Source organism: Phaseolus vulgaris, chromosome 11 (genome assembly GCF_000499845.2).
Source record: "Phaseolus vulgaris cultivar G19833 chromosome 11, P. vulgaris v2.0, whole genome shotgun sequence".
NCBI classification, from domain to species: Eukaryota; Viridiplantae; Streptophyta; class Magnoliopsida; order Fabales; family Fabaceae; genus Phaseolus; species Phaseolus vulgaris.
In genome coordinates this window covers 6,547,178-6,570,791 of record NC_023749.2, presented here as the reverse complement: position 1 = coordinate 6,570,791, position 23,614 = coordinate 6,547,178, and the positions used below count along the sequence as shown (strand labels likewise).

The window sequence follows — 23,614 nt, the reverse complement described above, 5'->3', positions numbered from 1 at the left end:
CTTTAAGATTATAAGTTCAATACCTGAATGTTACAAAATCCTAAATCTTCTCATTAGATTATACCGACTTAACATAAAATTTAATAGGCTATGTTGTAGAATAATAATACTTTCCTGTCAAAATATATTTTCCTATCAATAAAAAATTATTAAATGTGAATCTAATAATTCTTAGATTGAAGTAAAAACTGTAAAGTCTTAAAAATTGATACTCATAAAAAGTAAATTAAAAACTTATATGACGATTCCTGCAATGATAATGGTCTAACTAATGTTGAATGTTGATATACTCAGACATATCAGAAAACCAACTTTTCAATTGCATTGTATTGAAGGTGTAATGGCAATGAGCCAATGACAATTTACTTTGGTTTCAATATAAGTGATCCCCAAATAACACCCATTTGCTTCAGCAGCCACTGGGTAGTCAATGGCTCAAATGGACTCAACAATGTCTGGAATAGCATTCAAGATGCACGTATAACAACAATTTCACCTCAAAAAGTGATTGATTAACATAAAAGCTACACTTAGTTGCTTCAACTTGCTGTTCATCCATTCTCTTTGGACGTAAATCTAAACATACAGTAAACCATAGTCCCTTCACCAATGAAGTTCAAATTTGTGGTTCAATCAGACTTCACACTTCTCCATCAAGATATAGGGAAAGCTCAAACCTAAATTCAGCAGGACTCCGAGTAAGAAAGAAGACAAATTTTAACCTGGAACATGCTATTCTCAATGTCTTGCCATTAGATCTCTGATCAAGGCCAGGATCTCGCCTCGCATGCTGCCAACAGCAGATGGAGTAACCTGTTCCTTCACAGCAGAAAACCACAGATCATTCGTATCTGCATTTTTATGATTTGCATGCCAGTTGCTTATTGTTCTTGCTGTGGCTGTCACATATAAACCACAGTCATAACCATTATCTTGCACGGGTGAATTTGTGCATTCCAGAAAGCTAGCCTCAGAAGCTGATCCAGAGGATCCCATGTATCTAGCAACCGCTTTATAGAGTTTCTTGGCAGGTGCTGCATTCAGGCTTCTGCAACTATCATGGTGAACAAAGACATTAGCTTTGCGGTAATATGCAACTAAGCTCCAATGAGAACCACCTTCAGCTCTGTCAACATCATCATTGTCATTGATGGGGAATACAACCAGTGCCTTATCAGGCAAATGAAGGGGTTCTATGAAATCCCCAAGAGAGTCAACCAAAGGGCATTGCATTATCCAAAATGCAATGGATGGTGGAACCAGCAGTATATCCTGAGAGGAATGGCATGAAGAAACATAACTGAAATAAAAATCAATAATCCGATCATTCAAATAATATGGACCACTAAGGATGTCAAGGTCGGATTGCCGAAGCACCACATCATTGTAGCTGAGAATCTTCTCATCTGTTAGTGATTTCTTCATCCCAATCTAAAGACTAGCCAGATGAAAAACAAATTAGGGCATGTCTAAGCTAAATTATCACCTACAATTATCAAAGGAAAAAGAAAAGGGGACGAACATAGAGAGCTAGTACTTGTGCTATTTCATGACCCAGTTAAGGTAACAATATGCAGTACTTCTCAAGGCAACGCATTCGAAAATTATGAGAAAAATAAACAAACAATCTGTTATCGCTTGGTGTTCTTCTACACATCCCCAACACACTACAGTTCATAATACGAATATATTATTTGGCATAAATTCAAGTTGTCAAATTTTCAGTTCAAGTTGAAAGATGCTCTCTCAAGACATCAGAATCTCCGATGGTAAAACTAAATTAAATTACCTCCAATCATAAACGGCAGCAAAAGAATAAAACAAATCCAAGAACAAATTGATAAGATAAATTCATCAAGTGCCGCATAAGAAGGAATTCACATAAAATAGATGTGTTTTCAGAGAAAAACTTGTTGTTTTGTTATATATAAAACCTAATTCTGCAGTAATGTTGGAATTTAAGTTGAAACACATTGGAATAAATGTGAAAAGAATAAAAAGAAAGAAAGAACGCAAGAATCAATTAAAGTTATATCAGATAATGACTTACAGTTACAGAGATTAAGCGAGGAAAGTTGAACAAGAACAATGTTACGGATTCAAAGAAAGGAAGAAAAAAAGGTAAAAGTACTATTTATAGCATGTCGAAGTGACAAACAGTGCTGCGTTTAGACAGGCAAGGTTATATTAATTGAAATTAATATTTGCAACCTTGAAATTTTATAATTAATTTTTTCTATAAATGTTCTCTTTCATTTTTTGGTATCTTTTCAAATCAGTTTTTTTTTAATTTCTTCACTTATTTGCACGATTTCTTCCATTCACTAACATCAATTTTCAACAATTAATTTGAATGTTTTTTTTTTAAATATTTTAATTAACATGAATGACTTAAATTTTAAAAAACAATATATTTAAATATTGACGTTTAAGCGTAGTAATGTAGTAATGTAATTTATTGATCTCACTTTTTTTTAAAAATACTATGAGTGTCATTTAAGAGAAAAAGTTATCTTAATATTAAAAAAAAAATAGATGAACAAAACTGAACATATACAAATAAAATAGAAAAAAAAATGATGCGACAATTTTTTATTTTTATAAAAATCAAAGCAAATGTCAGAATATATTATAAATCTAATTAAAGAGAGAAAATATAAAATAAATAGTCAATAAAGATTAGAATCAGAAAAGAAAACAAAATATAAATATATGTACAAAATGAAATAACTAAGAATTAGAAAAGACAAAATTTATATTAACTTTTAAGCTTTGTGTCCATATCCTTTTATACTTGAATATCCATAATCATGTTTGAGAGTAATATTGAGTAGTACATGCAATAAAAACTCATTGCTTAAGTGTTGTTTGAAAGTAAAGTGAGATTTATACATAAAATATATTTTACAATTATAATATATTGATTATAATAATTACAAAACACATTTTTTTACTTACAATCACCTCCGTCATCATTCATAAATTACACATATTAACATAACTCAATCTCTCAACAATCATATGTCAATGAGTGTAATCTAATTCATCATACATATAATGTATTAATGTCACTAATATGTTCATGTATCTAGACAACATCTTATTGAATAGACTAAAAATAACTTCTTTTATTTGAAAGTAACATGTGTATAAGCAAAATCTTTCTTATACACTTCAAAAACTTTCCACAAGACTTTCCAAATTTACTGACATCTCTTCTTAACAAAACACTTAGAGAATACGAAAGGAGATGAAATCCTTAGTAAGGAATGAACTATTTATTCAAATCAAAATTTGATTGGCTCAACTTGATCCTACATTTCTACCTCCTCAACCTTGTATTTTGTCATAATAACAATAATGTAGTTATCCTTTAAATTATAGAGTTCTTAGATATAATAGAGTTTAAAGATACAACGCATCTAATGAAATAAATGATGAATACTTTATTTATAATTTTTTTATCCTTTATCTATTTAAAATTTATCTTTACTAAAATCTCAAGTCTTACATTTTCCTTATTATAAAAAAAATTGTCCTTGAAAATTCACTTATTAGGGAAAAAAATTACGAAAAAAAATTCTCATCCTTTCTTCCAACTCTTAGAATCACCAATCTTCAAATTCCATAACACTTTAATCATATCGATGTCTCTATCTTAAAGTCATGTAATCTCATGTTCATCTACTTTTACTACTCTAGCATCATAAGATAAATATTCTCTTAAATGAGTATTCACATGTTCTAAAATATGAGTTTGATTAGGTGTATATTTTTCAAGTGAGATATATGACATGCATTATGTAATATGCCGAAATGAGATAGTAAAACAACCTTGTAAAGCATTGAACATATATTCTTGAGAATCTTATATGACCCAATGCATTTGAGGGTTAACTTTCTATATTTGATTGCTTAACCAGTACTTGTAATAAGAGTAACCACTGCAAACACATGATCACCTGTTGCAAACTCCAAGGCTTATACTATTATGAAATTTAATATTCTTCGTTAATTGATCCATATGACCCAAACATCATTATGTCTTCTCACTGTTCATAGTAAATGGATAACAAAGTTCATGGAGATTTTATCCCACAACCACCCTGGTATGTGCAAGTCGTGTATCATGTCGATGATGTTAATTTTCACCATTACATTTAGTCATTTTATATTAACAAAATCAACTATTCTTTAGTTTTATTTTACTTAGTCTATATTTGTTTCCCTTTTTGTTGTTGTAAGTAATTGAATATTGATTATTATCATCTAATTATACCAGTAATATCATTATTTGTGTCTAAACAATTGAATATGAGACATTTGAATTAATCTAAGCAAGATTGGAATCCATGAAAGTGTAAATGAAAGTATAAATTTGAAATTTTCACAAGATTACTTATGTTGGGTGCCACTTGAATCAAGCTCGGTGTCATGAAGGCATAGAAAAAAATTATCACCAAGGTTGTGCACCACCTACCTCAAGTTGACCACCATGTCCTAGTGGTGATCCACGTTGAGTATCACATGACTTGGGTTGAGTGTTGTTTTTGTCTGAATGCATGAGCCCAACGTGGAATAATTCGCATTGAGTGCCAATTGGACAAAAAGTTGCTTTCTTTATTTGTGTGTATGTGTCCAACGATATAACATGTGGTGTTGAGCACCAATTTTGTTGACATTACACATTTAGTTTATTTCCCCCTATTCTTCGAGAGAAAGGTCTTTTTAGTTTTCTGAAGTGTGGAACGCGATTTTGAAGACTTCTGGGTTCTGTTAGAGTTTCTTTGGAGTCTTCATTTCTTCTCTTTGGTTATCCATCTTCCTCCATTATTCTTCTTTTTCCTTTTGTGTTCTTCATGAAAATGTGTGCTAAACACATTTGGTTGATGTTAGATATGTAACAAACTAAACTCTCGTGTAATTTTGTATTATTTATATTTATATATCTTTCCATTCAATATTAGTATTTTATTTCTATGCTTAATGCTTGTTGTGGTTTGATCACCCATATCTTGATAATTGATTCACTGAGTATTCAAAAATGTATTTTTTAATATATAACTGAAGCAAAATACCTAATGAAGTTTGTATATAGGAATTGAACTTGACTCATTAGTTGTCTTAAACCCTTATTGTGAAAGAAATTTTACTTATTAAGTACTCAAAGAATTTACCCTTAGTAGGGAAACTTAGACTCATTCTACTAATTAAGGAGTCAGGGTTTGAGTAAACTTGTGGGTTGACTTTGACATTAAATTAAAAAGAAGTTGAGTGATAATATGCATGAGAGTGATGCTCGGTGAAGTCTAAACCTAACAATAAAATATCATATTATTTCTAATATATTCTTCATTATGAGTGTTTGATAAAATCACACATTTTATTTATTTTTGCACAGTTTTTAATTCTTAAACATCAAAACAATTTATGAAAATATTGTTACTTCATGCTATTATGTGATTGAACGAATCGTAATAACACATGTCACTTGATCTTTGATGTTTTACTTTTAACTTTTGATAAGTCAAACAAGATGATATATGTTTCACTAAACGTGCCTTCCTACTTTATCAAAAAAATTACTATCTCAAATCCTTTTATATTTTATTCGTGAAAGAAATGTGTGTGTTGATAAGTTGGCTAATTTAGGATTTATTCATAGAGAATCTTTTCATTGGTATAATAGGCTACCATCTAGTTTGTTCTTAAAATTCTTTATGAATAGATATAGTCTACCTATCTATCGTTTTTGTTAACATATGAGTTTTGGTTTAGTCCCCTATATTTTTGTATTCTCTTTCTTTTTTCTTTTTTTAATAATATTTTTTTGTCATGTGATGACAAATGATTGTTGTTACTTAAGGTGTCAGCATAACTGAGATATCAAGTTGATTAGTGATTTATAACATGAAAGCTTTTATTTTAAAAAGAATCCTTTTATATTTTATTCATATCAGGATGAAGACTCAATTTACTTTGTGAACTTCATCAAGAATCATCTTATTCATTTCATCATCAACAAACACATTATTTCTCTAATATCAAAATCTCATTGGTTCACGCGGAAAAATCTTAACTTGATTAGTACTTAAACATATTTTTACTACATCATATTCGGATCATGCAACTATTTTTATATGATCAAATTTTCTTGTTACATCCAAATTCATGTCTTTAAAAGCTTTTATAAACTTTAACTCTCTAATTATCATAAAAGACATATCCACCTTCTTTATCACATGTTTGACTTTTTCTAATCAAATAAATTTATTAAACTTTTGTAATCACTTGACACATTAAATCTAACACCATACAAATAATGATTCCAAATCTTTAGAGCAAACACCACAACAACCAACTCTAGATCATGGGTAATATATTTTTTCTCATGAACTTTTAATTGCCAAGAAGCATAAACAACTACTCTCTTTTTTTCATGCATAAACACACGAACTAGTCTCTATTTACACTCTAAGAAACCTTTTTCACACTTATGTGTCCAAATAAAAGGTTAATCCTTATGATTATCTGATTCAAAAGAATTACTACTTTGGAGAATCCATATATGAATGTCTTCTAATATCTAGTCAACCTTACAAAACTCTTATATTAGAAATTATCTTATGATTCTCCCGTTGAAGAAGTACATCAACTTTAGAAGGAGCTATAAAATTCCGCTCACATGCTACCAAAAAATTAACTTTTGACATCACTTCAACAATTTGACATTCAACTATTTTGATTTACGAATACCTAACATTCTCCTCAAATGTGGTTTATGATTCTCATAAGCATGAGAGTAGATGGACATATAATCAATAAACACATACCTTAAATGTAGTAAATTGAATATTAATCTTAAATGTAGGAACGAAAAATGTAATTATACATTAAAATAAATAATATTTAATTTAGTAATTATTATTTTATTTTAATGAGAATTATTTCATTAGTATAATAGACTTCCATCTAGTCTGTTTTTAGAATTCTTTATGAATAGGTATAGTCTACCTATGTATCGTTTTTGTTAACATGTGGGTTTTGGTATAGCCCCCATATTTTTGTATTTTCTTTCTTTTTCTTTTTTTTAATAATACTTTTTTATGTGATGATAGATGATTGTTGTTACTTGAGGTGTCAGCCTTGCTGAGATGTCAAGTTGCATAGTGATGCCTAACATGAAAACTTTTATAAAAAAAAATAATATTTAATTTAGTCAATATAACAACTAATTATTGTGTCTTTAAAATTGATTTGTATTTAATGAATTATTTTCTTATACTTTCACATAATACATAATATCTGAGGACATAAATTCATTACAAACTTAAATAAATTAATTACAAGCTTAAATATATATATATATATATATATATATATATATTTAATCTAAAAATTAATGATTTTTTTATTTTAGTTTCAGTAAAAAATGTTTTCATCTTTCTATAATTAAAATTCATTATTTTTGGGCTTAAACCCACTTTTATTTTTTTTATTTTTGCGAATGTATAATCTTAATTGATAATAATTTAATTGTAACCCTGGTCTTTCAATTTTCTAATTTTAAAAAAGTTATAATCCGTTGTTAATATATTATTTAATTTTAAATTAATGTAAATACTAGTAGTACAAGTATAGTTAATAAGAGATCCTAGTACTAAAAATAACATTTTAATATAAATATCACAAATATAAGTTTCTTAAAAAATTCATATTTATAGTACCATGTTATTTACTTTTATTCATAAGAAAAACTATAAACAATTTTAGGTAGATATACTCTTATCTGTAGACTTTGTTGCTCCAATTTCCCCTCGTCATTTTTTATACCAAGAAAATAAATTTCTGTTATTATGGTCATAATAAGCCTTAAACGTTGGCCAAACCTCCAAAGTCAACACCTAATTAATAAGTTTCATCTAACTCTAATAATAACTAATAAATTATATTATATAGTGAATCAAGGGTTAATATTTTGCAATAATAATCAACTTTATTGAGTGTACTTTAAACATTCCTTTCACTTGAAGTTCAATTAAAGTTAAACTATTTTTAATATATTTTATGCTAAAAAAATGCTTGATAGACATGTAATCCAAACGAAGGATGACTAAATTAATCCGTGCTAAAACAATTTAATCCATTGTATTTAAATTACTGAAACGGTTGTAAAATAATAAAATAAATTTTAATAATTAAAACGTTAAATATTTTTCATCCAATTTTTGTTTTTAATTCAAATTTTAGATTTCATATATACTTCACAATAAAAAAAATTCCTGAAATAGTTTCTTATTATTTTTTTTAAGTTAACAAACAAGTAGGATTAAATATATTATAATAGTATAATATCTATATCAATAATAAATTAACATAAAATATTTTAATATCCTAATTCATACTAAAAAAAATTCAGTTTGTCAGATAAAAAAATTGATAATAATTAATTTTAATAATTTTCTTATTAAAAATATCTAAAGTTTGAATTAGAAATAAAAGTTGGTCTTAAAGTAATGAAAGAAAAATATATTTAACCTAGAAAATATAATATTTTTTATTCTCCATTAATTTTACAAAACCAAATCGTATTATTTAACATTGCTTTTTTCGTAAAAAATTATTAGGTAAATACAACTGAATTGAATTATTTGTTGAAATGGAATGGTGGAAGGACCACACAAAATCATCAATGGTGGAAAGCATTCAAAACAATGCGTATGTAAGACAAAATTGATAAATATATAATTTTTGTCCTTAAATTGATGCACGTTTCAAAACAATGCTCCGTTTTCAAGTAAGATTTTGGATCTTGTGTTGAACTTCTTTATATTTAATATAATTATATTGATTTTGCATTTTTATATTACTTTGACTTCTATCAATTACTTAAAATAGCAGAAAGTGTTTGCAATTATCAGAAATATATAATACAGTGTTCGTAGCTAAATTAAAAGGGATTTACATAATAAGCTAAAAGCAAAAGAAATAAAATAAAATTTTATGAATTTTGAAAAAAGTGAAAGTGTAATTTAACCTATTCATTATGTATATAAATAGGTGAATGAGTTAGTAAATAATTGTTTCAATTTTTTATTAAAGCAAACATTATTTTCGGGACACACATTAAATTTATCCTCTTATAAGGAAATTAATAGAAAGTTAAAATTGTGTCACTCTTTCACGATTTCAGTGTAAAATAAAATTATTGAAGTAGTTGGGACCATGAACGATTTCAGTTGAAGAAAAGAAATTAAGAAAACTCTATGAAATTCTCCTTTTCTTGAAGCTCGTGTCATTTTATAAGTTTTTCTGCTTTAAAGATCTTGTAAAAATATTATAGTTTAGATTTTGTTAACCGTTCCTCAGTTTCCAATTTTTTAAAATTCTTTATATTTTGTATAAAATTTGCTTCTATATCTATTTATGAGATATTGTAAATTTTATTTTCTCCTTCTTCTCCTCGGGATTTGTTTACTCTTTTGGTTCAAATAACAATTTGAACTTTTGCATATTTGACTCATTCACAAAGGTAGACACTTCCTTCAGATCATTTATTTTTAAAAACACAAAATTAAAAAAAATAATATTTAAGACCCAAATAAACTAAATTATATGAAAATTAATTAAAACGATGAATTTAGTTATTATTATAGTCTAATAATCTATGATTAAAACTATTGAGTATGAATAAATATATGCCTATAAGTTGGCTGTTCACATTGACTTACCATTTGCACCTTCTATGCATTTATATCCTTGCTTTATGTATAGTTTTGTGCATGTGAGACCACTTTTTTTTTTGTTATTTTTTCTTTTATTAAATATCGTTGCATTGCATTTGCATGTACCAACTTTGGTTTTTGCACCATTTGCAGTCTCATGATAACCAACAAATTAATAGGAAGTTGAAAATGTGTTATCCTTGCATGATTTCAGTGTAAATTTAAATAATTAAAGTCATGTACAATTTCTGTTGATTTATGTTTATGTTAGAATGGTGTTATCTATGCACGACTTTCATTAACCTAATAATTTTTTTAATGAAAGTCATGTGAATATTATCTTATCATAATATGATTTTGGTGTACATTCAAATTTAAATTGAAGTTGTGTCACAAACATGACTTATTCAAAACAAAGTCGTGCTAATGAAATACGACTTACCAGAAATCGTAAATAATTTTTTTTACCATTCTTGTACTAAATAGAAAAAAAAATATTTACTTTTGCATGTTAAAAATACATTTTTTATTAAAGCTTTTATGTTAGACATAATATGCAACTTGACATCTTAGTTAAGCTAATACTTCAAACAACAACAATCATCTGTCATCATAAAAAATATATTATTAAAAGAAGTACAAAAATATGAAAAGACTAGACTAAAATCCATATAATAACAAAAACCATATGCATGTTAAAAATACATTTATATATACTTAATTCTTCCAAATACAACGTAATTATTTTGAAAACACATAAAATACAAAAAAAAAAAGTTACAATAATTTTATATTCATTGTATAGTTTGTTATTTACATGTATATAACTCTATTCATTAATTAAAAATTCTTTTAGATAAAAAATTTTAAACTAATTATTACAACATTGAATATAACTATAACTATGTACGACAATGATAGCTCTTAAAAAAAGGCCATATTATTAATATAGTTCAATTAAATTCCCAATATTTTTTTATTATATCACAGAATAAACACTTGTAATTAAGTAAAATAAACACTTGTCATCATGAGGATAAAAAAAAGCACGTGCACTCTCTCGCTCTCTCTCTCTCTCTCTTTCTTTATGTGTAACACACAAAAAAGGCACTTGAACTTAGACATGGGAATTACAACCCAACAGCGATGTTTTTATTTTCGAGAATCAGATTCAGTGGGAATAATGTGAATTTTCCATTTCTAATGCAATGGCAGTTGCGAAAGGGAAACTGAAGCAGAGTGGTTCGGTCTAACTAACCGAAACAGCACGCTTCAAATTCAAACAAACAAAGCCCCAAACGCACAACATAACGGTTTTCTCAGATCCAGAGCCGAACTTCCATTCCCGGGAAAATGAATCGGTTCATAGAAAACTTGCCGCCAATGGATCTGATGCGCTCGGAGAAGATGACCTTCGTTCAGCTCATCATCCCCGCAGAGTCCTCGCACCGCGCCATCACCTATTTAGGCGAACTCGGCCTTATCCAATTCCGAGACGTAACTCTCTCTCAGATCCAACCTTCGTTCATTTCTTTCAATTCCATTTTTCTCGTTTTTCTCTGCGTTAGTTTTGGTGTTTGTGGCGTTGTTCCAGTCGAATGCGTGAAGGTTTGGCGTTTCTGTCAAGAAACGGTTAACGCGCGGCATTGTTTGGATTTGAATTCGTGTATTCAGTTTAGAAATTTGGTGCTAGTGCGCGGATTTGTTTGAACGCTTTGTTCTCTTTTTGTTTGTTGTGTGGTTGATATGGCTTTAGATACTTCGCACGAATAGTTTAAACGAAATACGATTTAACATTGTAGTGTAGATTTTGTATTTTATCAAATCAAATTATGGTTTTAGGGATTAGTTGATGAAAAGTTCGGTTGCATTGTTGATTGTGTTTAATTTTGTGTTTAAAATTTAGACATGTAGGATCGAGCTCCTCTAAGGATAAATTGAGTTACGTAAGTAATGGAAAATAGTTTAGGCGCGGGACTTCAACTTTTCCAGTGCTTGTCTTGTATTGGTGAGGATGGTGGTTTCTTTTGAGTTCTTCCTTCCAAATGAGATTTTTTTTCTCTATTCACTGTCTTGCATTGTTCTGTGCTGCATATAAATTTAGGTTCAGAAGGCTAATTTTAGAAACTTGATTATGTGGTTTTCTTTTTACTTTTTTTTTTATATTGTATGACCATGTATGCCGCCACTGTTGTTAATGGTGAATTGTATGGTAATCAAGGACAAAATGACACTGATGAATGGTTCACTATGCCCCTAGTAGTGTTAGATAACTATAAAAGAGTGATCTAGTGCACGAGGCTCTCACCTAATAGGGTTCAGGGTAGATGCAGGCAGATCATAAACTGAGAGGCTGATCCCGTGATCTCCAAGTCACAGGCTTAAATCTTACTGTTGCACCGAGGCTTACCCTTGTGTTATAGAGAACCATATTGTTTAAAATTATTCATGATTACTATAGATTTAAGTTTGTTTTTTTTTTTTTGTAAAAGAGGGCTCTCCTTAGAAGATGTTTCTTTATGTGTGATCTTATGAGTAAAAATTAATCTCTGTATGTGTAGATAATTTTTGCTCTTTCAGGTCTAGACTCCTGGTGGATATGATCTGAGTACTCATGAATATGTGAAAACTTTGATATTAATGTTCAATTATGGTCTATTTTCCCATACATTTTCACAGGGGCAAACTAAAAGTGGTGAAGTTATTAAATTTTCTATAATGTATCTTCTTCGCAATATGATATGTATTGCTGTATCCTATTATAAATTATATTTTGGGTGGCAACTTTCAGGTGTGTGTGTGCGTGCTAGGAAATCTTCGAAGTTTGTTTTAACTTTTTCCTTTGCTTCCATATATTCTAAAATTTCTGGTTTAGAATTCTTCTGATACTAATAATTGCATTTCTTATGGATTTTATTTTCTCATCCGTAGTTAAATGCTGAAAAAAGCCCCTTCCAGAGAACATTTGTTAACCAGGTAATCTACACTGCGCTAATTATTAGAAATCATGTTGCATTTTGAATTCCCTTAATTTTGTCACCTTTTGGAGTGATAATTCATTAGTATAATTTTTTGATGTGGTTCTCCTATGGGACCAGATATTATGACGCTATGTTCTCAATTTTCTAGTTAGAAAAGAAACGAAACGATTTCTATTAATTACATAGTTTATTTCATGTTGATCAGATTCTTATTTCCAAAATATCCAGACTTCATATTAAAATAAGGAAGAAACTGGTTCAAACTTTTGGAAATATATATATATATTTTTTTTTATTGTTTTTCCTATATTTTTCTAGAACTAAACTGAATTTGGCTTATAAAATATTGTCATTATTTAAATTATTGGGATTAGGATACGGAATATGTTGTCCAATGTATATTGATGTGATATGTGACTCAAAAGACAAACTACTAACCTTTATATACTTGACCCATAATCCTTATTAAATAAGGAAACAAATAATGAAATATGGAACTAACTCATAAGAGATCATCAATGATATTTTAAAATACTTGAAGGTATTTAAAAGGATATTATGAGATTTGTAGATATTCCAACAGACATATTAGCTTTTCATAGATTCTTTGAATATTCTTATCTATCTTCAGAAGGTCTGATTGTGGTAATATTCCCCAAATATATATTTTTTATTTACCAATATTAACTGCATTTTGCTTGACAGGTAAAGCGATGTGCAGAAATGTCAAGAAAACTACGATTCTTCAAGGATCAAATCAATAAAGCTGGTCTAATGTCTTCTCCTTCAGTCTTGCAATCAGATATTCATCTGGAGGATTTAGAGGTCCTTCTCTATTTCACTGGTTTTCCCCCGTCATATGTGATCATTGTCCTAGGGTGTTATCGATACATACATGTTGTCTGGCTGCCAGCAATAGCATGATGAAATCTAAGTTGGTTGTCTGCAATTTTAAAACTTCAGATGGGCGGTCATCACTTATCACTATTGAATCTGACATTGTGAGTTTGGTTGGATTTCTCTTTAAACAGATACAACTTGCTGAGCATGAATATGAGCTAATTGAAATGAACTCTAACAGTGAGAAACTTCGGAAATCATATAATGAGCTCCTGGAGTTCAAGATTGTATTAGAAAAGGTATTTTCATGGATATTTCTATAAGCACATTCTCTTTTTAAAGTACTGGAAGTTTTGATACGCTCATTGTTATTTTTGGTTACAATAGTTTTTCCTGCTTGAATGTAACTCAGAATTAGTTGTTGGAGATATTTTTTATTGATCTTCTTTTCTATTATACTTCTGATTATAATGTATTGCGTCAAATATAGATGATATTTTACTTTTAACTATGAATGTAATTCTGTTCTTTTTTATTAGCGAATTCCTACATACTGTCTCATTTTTTTAAGATATATAATATTGTGCACATATTTTAGGCATGTAGTTTTCTTGTTTCAAGCCGTGGTGCTGTTGTTCCAGAAGAGCGAGAACTGGAGGAGAATGTTTTCTCACATGGAAACTATGTTGAGACACCATTTTTGTTTGAACAGGTTCCTTGTGACATTTCTTATTACTGTTGATATTTTTCTACTCTATAAAGTGTAAATTCTGTTACTAGTTTCTTATTTCTTTTTCAATTTTGTCTTGTGATGTAAGTGAGCTGTTATAAATGGTTTATTTCACAGGAAATTACGCCTGCTCCATCAAATCAATCTGGTTTAAGATTTATCAGTGGGATAATTTGTAAATCCAAGGTTCTTAGATTTGAAAGGATGTTGTTTCGAGCTACAAGAGGGAATATGCTTTTCAATCAGGCACCAGCTGATGAACACATCATTGATCCTATTTCAACTGAGATGGTTATCTTCCTTATCAATTTAAAGAATATTGATCATTAGGCTGTAGTTTTGTTAATCTGTATTTAACATGCTATTACTTTCACCAATCCCTTGCCCAGTTTGTTTATTTTCCTAATAATTTATTATTGCTCTTCCTGATGACCACCGATTCCTGTTTTTATTTTCAGGTTGAGAAAACTGTCTTTGTTGTGTTCTTCTCTGGGGAGCAAGCAAGAATAAAGATCCTGAAAATTTGTGATGCATTTGGTGCAAACTGTTACCCTGTCCCTGAAGATATAAGTAAGCAGAGGCAAATAACATCAGAGGTATGTATGCCCAGATTAAGAACATTTTTTCCTCTTTGAATTATTCATACTAATGTATCATAGCATAGGAGCCGGGTGTACTCTAGTTTCTAGGCAAAACTTTTTTCTGTTACAGTTTCTGTGGGGGGAAATTGTCTGAAATTCAATATTATAATATTGTTCAGATCCCAAATCAGCTACAAATATATCATGTATTATAACTAATGTAGTCATTATAAGGCTTGGACACTCCTTACCATCTTACCATATAAGCCAATTTTGTGTGGTGAGTTAACCCCTAATTACGAATTCTGAAATTGTATTTGAGTCCATCTTAGATCCATTATATCACTCATGTTAGTCTACAATAGATGTTTACTTCTAGGCATGGGGAAATGTTGTTATTGGGTGACCCATATTTGTCCATGGTTTTGATATACAGTGTTGGGCATGAGGGGATGTGTTTAAGTCTCACATTAAACTAGAGATATGACTAATGTAGTTCTTATAAAGCTTGGGCAGTTTCTCCTTGCAAAATGGTTTTGTGGATAAAGATAGCCCATAAGCCAAATTTCTAAGAAGAAATATCAAACTTTATCCTAATATCTATCTTGTTTCCCAATCCAAGAGGATTTCTTTTGGTGCTCTTTAATTGTCCTTCCGGTTCTTAATGTTGCTTTATAGAATTGCATGTTATTATTGTTGACTGAAAAATGGGAAGTTGGAAACCGTTCAAATTATTGGGTTTAGGTGTAGAGAGAAGAGAAAAAAGACTAAATAATGTGAAGTTGATGGATTTGATGTGATACTATTTGATAAAACGGTAACCCAAATTTAATGATTACTAGATTTCATATACTAATTAAATAAGGAAAGAAATCATGAAACATAAGAAGTATGGAAACCATTCTTAAGTGATATGTAGAACACTCCAATTTAGTTTGAGATATGATAATATGATATTTTTAGATATTCTAACTCTTCAAACTTAAGTATATCTGACTTTAAGATACAAGTGTATAAAGATGGACTTAAACCAAGAGAGACAAATAGTCAAGTGTATAAAGAGATAGCAGTAGAACATGGCAAGAGATATGACAAGTTGAAAGAAAAAAATAATCCTGGAAATAAAGTGGAGCTCCATATTTAAGGAAATGCAGCAGCTGAACAGTGTTATGGTTGGTGATGCTACTTCTTCAGTTTATTTAGATTATTAGGTTTTTAGATAGGGTAAAAAAGGAAAGGTGAAAAAGGAGGTTGAATAATCTGAATTTAATATTGTGATAGAGAAAGCAGTAACAAATATTAAGATGAATGCTAGATTCCTTAGTTTAATTGAATAAAGAATCAATATATAAGAGATATACAAGATATTCTGATAGGGACCTGGGTATTATAGGACGCATAAGGTCTCACATCAAGTAGTAGGATGGAGTATTTAAGTGTTTGGTTTTCAAATCATATTCTAAACTATTATCAGATGCAATAGTTACCAAGGATATTTTTTTAGATATTATAATGGAGATTGTATGATTCTAATAGAAAATATAGTTTATGGTTACAGGTTTCAGCACGTCTTGCTGACTTAGAGGCAACTCTGGAAGCTGGAATTAGGCATCGGAACAAGGCTCTAGCTTCTGTAGGAGGCCCTTTAACAATATGGATGGACATGGTAAGAATTAGCTTCTAAATACAGTCTTGTTCCTTGTGACGTATCTGTAAGGCATTTCTAATACCTTATCAGCCTTTGCAAGGGATGGACATTTATTATGAACCAACAACTCTCATTCTTATCATCTTGTGTTAGGTAAAAAGAGAGAAGTCTGTGTATGATACACTGAATATGTTAAATTTTGATGTCACCAAAAAATGTCTTGTTGGAGAGGGCTGGTGCCCAGTATTTGCAAAAACACAGGTATCCCCCTCCCTCAATTTTGTTGGATCCTCACTAATTCCTTCACCCTTTGACTTTTGAGGAGTTGAAAACATCTTTTCTTTATATTATCTATTAAAGAGATTGCATCTTTCAATTTTCCAGATTCAGGAGGCACTGCAACGTGCAACTTTTGACAGCAATTCTGAGGTTGGCATAATATTTCATTCAATGGATGCACTGGAATCACCACCTACATATTTTAGGACCAACAGTTTCACAGGTCCATATCAGGAAATTGTTGATGCATATGGGTAAGCCTAATATTTAATATGTTTATTGTGGCAACACAATATGTTAATGGATTGAATGAGATTACCTTCTTCGAAGTAAGAAATGCTGGCGATGTGCTAGGTCATGTAAATAGATCAATGAATGTCTTATTAATGTATGTTTAATGTAATGGGCTTAGCTCATAGTTTCTATTATTCCTGTTATGTTATCCTGTTATTTTTTCTATCTATAAATAAACAACCATATGTGTGTATTTTATACAAGAGATATTAATCCTATATTTATTTTCTTTATTTTTAAGAGGATATCAAAGATATTTAGAATTTATCATAACGAGAGTTTGTTGGGTCTATCGGGTCATTATCGGACCACGCATAAATATCTAGTCTCATGTATAAGTTGGCAGCCTCTGCATAAGGGGTATGTGTTGGAGATTTCACATCGACTAGAGATAAAGCCAATTTATAGTATATAAGTGGGTGCAAACCTCACCTTACAAGTCGGTCTTGTAAGATTGAGTTAGACTTAAAGTTTACTTCTTAAGATAGTATCAGAGTCATTTAGAGTCTATCCTAACGTGAGTTTGTTGGGTCAATCGTGCCTCCTTATTCTAGCCAGAGTTTATATTAGTCTAAATAAATAATATAAAACTGAAAAGACTCCTAGTCCTAATGATTCCTTGTACTGGACAGTGTTGCAAGATATCAAGAAGCAAATCCAGCAGTTTATACAACTATTATATTCCCTTTTCTTTTCGCGGTGATGTTTGGCGATTGGGGTCATGGAATTTGCCTGTTGCTGGGAGCATTGGTTCTTATAGCACGTGAGAACAAGCTTAGCACCCAGGTAATATGATTCTAACTTTGGCATATAAATAAAGTGGCAAAATGGGAGGATTATGCAAAAATTTGATCAATAATCTTTTCAATTTGATTATAGTAGGATCATCATATTGATATTCAGAGTTGAGTATCCAGTGTCTTCTAAGATTTAGTTGATTGACACAACAATAATTAAGTAACTTTTTTATAGTTACTGTGATTATCTTGAAATGCAGTATGGCAATAATGCTATTGTACTGCATACAAGTGCAATAGAATTGCACAATTTCCTTTACTTTTTGTTCTGATCTTGCTATTGGAGTTAAAGTGCGTAACAGTTCTTCCATTTGATTACTGCCAGCGACTTGGAAGCTTTATGGAGATGCTATTTGGTGGGCGCTATGTGCTACTTTTGATGTCACTATTTTCTATTTATTGTGGGTTAATATACAATGAATTCTTCTCTGTTCCTTATCACATATTTGGTGCCTCTGCTTACAAATGCCGGGATAATACATGCAGGTATCTTTTATTTCGCACACTTATGCCGGTTTCAATTCTTTCTCTTTTTTTGGGTGCCATAATGTGGATGCACAATGCATTAGTTGCTGGTGTTTTAGGTTGCCTTTTTAAAAAAAAAATTGAAACATACAATCAGCCATTCAATTCCTGGTAATGACAACTTGATTACAAAGATTCTATTTTTGCTAATTTACAAATGTTGGTTCAAATCTTTCTGCTACTTAAAAGTCATGTACCACAACTTACATCCTAGTTCTAAGATGTTATCTTCAAATCTACATCATGACTGATATTGTGACTCTTCAATTGAAAAATCAAGTTCTTAAATTGATTCACATATTTTACTTAAAATTGTTTCCTTCAAATTTGCATCACTGGGAATAATTTGATTGATATCCACTTCCACAATTGCCCTCTTCATTTATGCTCCTGGTTACTCCATTCTCCTTCAAAAATTTATATTGTCAGAGCTTGCAAAATATTGCAAAGATGTTTTTAAGCAGGCTTTTACGTGATGTGTATTTTTTTTTATCAATCTCCACCGCAGGGATGCACATACTACTGGCTTAGTAAAATATCGAGAACCATATCCATTTGGTGTGGATCCCAGCTGGCGGGGAAGTCGTTCAGAACTGCCTTTTCTAAACTCTCTCAAGATGAAGATGTCCATTCTGTTTGGTGTGGTGCACATGAACTTGGGAATTATATTAAGTTATTTCAATGCTCATTTCTTTGGCAGCTTACTGGATATAAGGTTCTCACTTTTCTTTTAACTTCTTCCGGCAGTTATGTTTTGCTTTCCTTTGAGTATAATGCTGTAACTTGCTCTTCGTGATGTTTTTAGGTACCAGTTTGTGCCACAGATGATTTTCCTTAATTGTTTATTTGGGTATCTTTCCCTTCTCATCATTGTTAAGTGGTGCACTGGCTCTCAGGCAGATCTTTATCATGTAATGATATACATGTTTTTAAGCCCTTTTGAGAATCTTGGTGATAATCAATTGTTTTGGGGCCAAAGGCCACTTCAAGTATGATTCATTTCTTTGCTTCTTTGCTGCTTAATAATTGTTCTTTTTCCTATTTTACCTCATTCTGAGTTATTGTTCATGATATGCAGGTTCTGTTGTTGCTTTTGTCTGTAATTGCAGTGCCGTGGATGCTCTTTCCGAAACCCTTTATGCTAAAGAAGCTTCATAATGAGGTGCCCCTTTCGCATCCCATGTGTGTGATTTTATTTCTTGAAATTTGAGAACGTTGTTTACCAATTTTTTTGTTTACGTGTGAATATTTTTAGATTATATACATATCCTTGTTGGTTTGATTTTCCCCTTTTGACTAAATTTTTGCTCATGTTGTCAATTTAATTCTCTCTGATGAGGTCCATCATACGATCATTTTTCTATAGACTAAAATATGCAAGTTTCAAATCACTTAATCCTCTGATGGCTATACAGACAATTTTTAGCTATACAGTTGCCCGTCCTTTACTTCTGTTGGCAGCTACTTATTAAAGAAGTTCCAGGAGTTTATGAAGATTATTAATCTTTTATGTTTATGATAATCTAGAGATTTCAAGGACGCACTTACGGTGTGCTACATACCTCTGAGGTTGATCTAGAGTTGGAACCAGGTTCTGCCAGGCAACATGACGATGACTTCAATTTCACAGAGGTCTTCGTTCACCAAATGATTCATTCCATTGAGTTTGTTCTAGGTTCAGTTTCAAATACGGCCTCATATCTACGACTTTGGGCATTAAGGTTTGGTCAGCTATGATTGACTCATTGTCTTGGGTCCTTATTTTATAAAAAATATTAATCCTTGGTTGATATTTTTTACCACGATGCAGCTTGGCTCACTCAGAACTTTCTACTGTTTTTTATGAGAAAGTCCTGTTACTTGCTTGGGGGTGAGTTTGATTCATAATATTTAGTATGACATACTATTTCCTTTATTATTTTCGATCCCCCTCCCCAACCAATGTGCATCCTGTTACTGAAAACAATATAATTTATAATTAAAGTTGTCTGAATGGTTATCATGAAAAGCAAATAAAGGGAGGTTTTCATAGTCCACAAAACCGAACTTTATCTTTGAGCAGAGAAAACTCTAGATACAACATTAGGAAGAGGTGATATTTTTTTTTGTGTGAACACAGAGGAAGGGTGCCTGCAATAAATAGGATCATTTATATTTATCAAAAAATTGTTTCATTTTTTTATTTATTTTGAAGTACTGTTTTATGTTTGATCTATGATGGCAATAGCAAACATTAGTTTTGATGTATTTTCTTGATAGCTTGCAAGTAACCTTTACAGATTTTAAATATTATTCCTAGATTGAGATCATGGTATGGAATGGCAACATTTTTGCTGACAGTTAGAAACTTTTTAATAAGGGGATAAGTCAGTAAGGTATTTTAATGGTGCAGAGTAATTTTGAACAGATCATGTGAATATGGCTGACAAATTTATCTTAATTAAACCAGTTTAGCCTTCAATGTATTTTGCACGAGCCACTTGCAAATTTAAATTAGTGTAACTTCTGATGAGCCTCTGATTAGGAGTTGTGAAGATATAACATGTGCTTGTTTGCATTCCCTTTGGCATTTATCATTTTTAGTATCAGTTTTTAATATTTAATAGTTGATGTCATCGCTGGTTGCAATTATAACAGGTATGACAATCTTGTCGTTCGGTTAGTGGGGCTAGCTGTCTTTTCCTTTGCAACTGCCTTTATACTATTAATGATGGAGAGTCTCAGTGCTTTTCTTCACGCCTTGCGTCTTCACTGGGTGGAATTTCAGAATAAATTTTACCATGGTGATGGATGCAAGTTCAGGCCTTTTTCCTTTGCTTCCTTAACAGAGGATGAAAATTGATCCATTCTTGTCTGTCTTGGACTGTTGGCAAATATGTGCAAAGGATATATACAAAAGTAGAAGAAGGAACACAATGACAAATTGTGGGATCCAATTTAGTGGCTATAACTGCTGGATTTGCTTGATAATTTGACCCAGCAACAATATTCTGGCTCATTTTCCCATGGCTATGCTGGTGTGACAGATTTAGACCAACAGTAATGGGAGACGGCATCTGTAACAGAATATTCACTTTCTAATTTTTCTTTTTCTTTCTTAGAGTAGGAAAATGGGAAGAGATTAGGGAAGGGAATGATTAGACTAATTTTGTAAAAAGAAATCCATCATAGTTTATCTATTGGTTATTTGGGGTTACACATACACACATAATATAGCTCTGGCTTCCTAGGATGCAGTCATGTAGGCATTTACTCTGATTTTTTTTGTAATGATTAATCATTAATCACAAGTTATAGAACCATCTTTGTGATCTGGTTTGGTATCTGTGCACTTCTCAGGTAATAAAATAAAGTGATGTTACGAATATCTTTTTTATGTGTACCAGTCGACAGGTTTAATTTTTTTATTCAGCATGCTTTATTTTTTTTCAAAAAATATATGCAAACGGTTGACTCATTACTTTAATTCGCAGTTTTGTCCGGTTTGGTATTATCTGAGTAATTCATATATTAATTTCTGAAAATTAGTTATTAGTTTAGTCTTTTACATTATGGAGAGAGAAAAATAAAAAACACCGAAACTAAAAAAACTAGCATTTGGATCATTTATGCTTATTTGAGGTAAAAGATTGAAATCTATGTAACACAGCACTATAACTATGATAAATTATATAAATAAATAATAAATATTTATCATATAAATTAATAATAAATATTTATATACACAAGTATGTTGTTTCAGATTTTTTTAGGAGCATGAAGGTGTTTTTTATGATTGGTTTAAAAGAATTTTTTTCTTATTTTTATAATTATAATGAAAATTTATACAATAAATTTGAGTTTTTAGAAAATTGTTGTATTTATCATTTTTAAAATTGTATTAGAATCGTGTTAGAATTGTCAAAAATCCAACAAATATTTTTTGAATTGAACACTTCACCGATAAGTGTTATACGAGTGTTCACGGACACGTTATTTAAAAGAAATGTTTGAATCTCGTAGGTTGAAATACGTGCGTCCGTAAATTAGCGTATTTCGAATAACTTTTTTTTAAGTATATTTTGTAAGAATATAATTGTATTTTAAAGATTTAAAAATATTTTTATTATTAAGACTTTGTAATTTAGATTTAAAAAATATAAAATATGTGTTTATAAGACTAGATTTGAAAGGATTTTATAGATGTAAAATAGTTTAAAGGATTTCATGTATTTAAAAAATAAATCATTAGTATTTTATATTTTTGCAGTAAAACTCATCTTTATCCATTATCTTGTTCTAGAAAATTATATGAATTAAAGAAATTGCATTTTAGTTGTAGACTTATATTATGATAAACCATCCAAGATATAAAAGACATTTAGGTCATATTTAAAAATGGTAAATAATCTTATTATTTATCATTCATTGCTCTAAGTAAATAAATGTTTAATATTTAGCGAATAAATAATAGAATAAATAGAAGGGGTATGTTCTCAATCATTCATTACTTCAAACAAAAATAAATTGAATTTGTGAACACTAATTTTCAAAACAACTATCACAATTAATGAGAAAGATAACAAATAAATAATAAGTTTAGATTAAAAAATAATAACTAATTCACCTTAGTTTATTATCCTTTCTATATACACGTATCCAAAGTTATAGCAGTTTTTCATTGTTATTATTTTCCTCTTTCTACCATTAGGTTTGAAGAATAAATTCAAATTCATGATCTTCATTAACCAGTAATTTTAAACTTGAAAATTTGTTCACCAACTATTATATAATGATAGCTTTATACAAGCTAATATACATAAATATAAAATTTTAAAAAAATAGTAGTAATTAAAAGACATAAATAAATAAGAGAAACATAAACTAGTAAATAAAAAGAAAAGACACGTATTTAAAGAGTTTTCTAAAATGTTACTACTTTCTCACTTTATTTTTCTTTTTTTTTAAAAAAATAAAGAAAGGAAATTCATCTTAGTATATTTTGGATTACATAGAAATTAAATTTTATTCTTTCAAATTGATTAATACAGAATTAACTTTTTTTCAATTTTAAATTGTTAAATTCGAAAGTTTTTTTTTTTGTTGATTTAAAAGGGTGAAAAGATGAAGGCGTGATATATTTGTTATGACAACAAATTTATAATCATTTGTTATGACAATAAGTTGTCATATTTTAATACCCATACCTACATCTATCACCACTTCACAAGAGGC

The 23,614-nt window shown here is 29.9% G+C and overlaps 2 protein-coding genes across 6 annotated transcripts; one reads left to right on the top strand and one right to left on the bottom strand.

Moving 5' to 3' along the window:
* Nucleotides 1–297: 297 nt before the first annotated feature.
* LOC137829207 (NEDD8-specific protease 1) lies at nt 298–2,163 on the bottom strand. 3 transcript variants are annotated; one of them, XM_068636005.1, is made up of 2 exons: nt 2,051–2,163; nt 298–1,438 (listed from the first exon to the last, which is right to left on the bottom strand). In XM_068636005.1, exon 2 carries the CDS (start codon nt 1,423–1,425, stop codon nt 739–741), a length of 687 nt encoding a protein of 228 aa, XP_068492106.1. In that variant the 5' UTR covers nt 1,426–1,438; nt 2,051–2,163; the 3' UTR covers nt 298–738. The 3 variants fall into 3 exon arrangements, with proteins under 3 accessions (XP_068492106.1, XP_068492115.1, XP_068492110.1); XM_068636014.1 differs by having other exon boundaries at nt 298–1,431; nt 2,051–2,149; XM_068636009.1 differs by lacking the exon at nt 2,051–2,163 and adding an exon at nt 1,790–1,920.
* Nucleotides 2,164–10,816: 8,653 nt separating this feature from the next.
* LOC137820252 (V-type proton ATPase subunit a1-like) lies at nt 10,817–21,767 on the top strand. 3 transcript variants are annotated; one of them, XM_068624225.1, is made up of 18 exons: nt 10,817–11,222; nt 12,657–12,701; nt 13,412–13,531; nt 13,738–13,845; nt 14,145–14,258; nt 14,394–14,567; nt 14,735–14,872; nt 16,416–16,523; nt 16,659–16,766; nt 16,890–17,038; nt 17,711–17,864; nt 18,201–18,361; nt 18,909–19,115; nt 19,206–19,389; nt 19,479–19,562; nt 19,928–20,121; nt 20,211–20,270; nt 21,038–21,767. In XM_068624225.1, exons 1-18 carry the CDS (start codon nt 11,079–11,081, stop codon nt 21,240–21,242), a joined length of 2,457 nt encoding a protein of 818 aa, XP_068480326.1. In that variant the 5' UTR covers nt 10,817–11,078; the 3' UTR covers nt 21,243–21,767. The 3 variants fall into 3 exon arrangements, with proteins under 3 accessions (XP_068480326.1, XP_068480336.1, XP_068480343.1); XM_068624235.1 differs by lacking the exon at nt 16,659–16,766 and having other exon boundaries at nt 10,865–11,222; XM_068624242.1 differs by lacking the exons at nt 10,817–11,222; nt 12,657–12,701; nt 13,412–13,531 and adding an exon at nt 13,582–13,707 and having other exon boundaries at nt 13,788–13,845.
* The last annotated feature ends 1,847 nt before the right edge of the window (nt 21,768–23,614 follow it).

Excerpts from the sequence above, each read along its gene's own strand:
- LOC137820252 (XM_068624225.1), top strand. The coding sequence starts at position 11,079 with ATGAATCGGTTCATAGAAAACTTGCCGCCAATGGATCTGATGCGCTCG. Across the intron at positions 13,532-13,737 it reads TTCATCTGGAGGATTTAGAG|ATACAACTTGCTGAGCATGA; the intron begins GTCCTTCTCTAT and ends CTCTTTAAACAG. Across the intron at positions 14,873-16,415 it reads AGAGGCAAATAACATCAGAG|GTTTCAGCACGTCTTGCTGA; the intron begins GTATGTATGCCC and ends TTATGGTTACAG.
- LOC137829207 (XM_068636005.1), bottom strand. The coding sequence starts at position 1,425 with ATGAAGAAATCACTAACAGATGAGAAGATTCTCAGCTACAATGATGTG.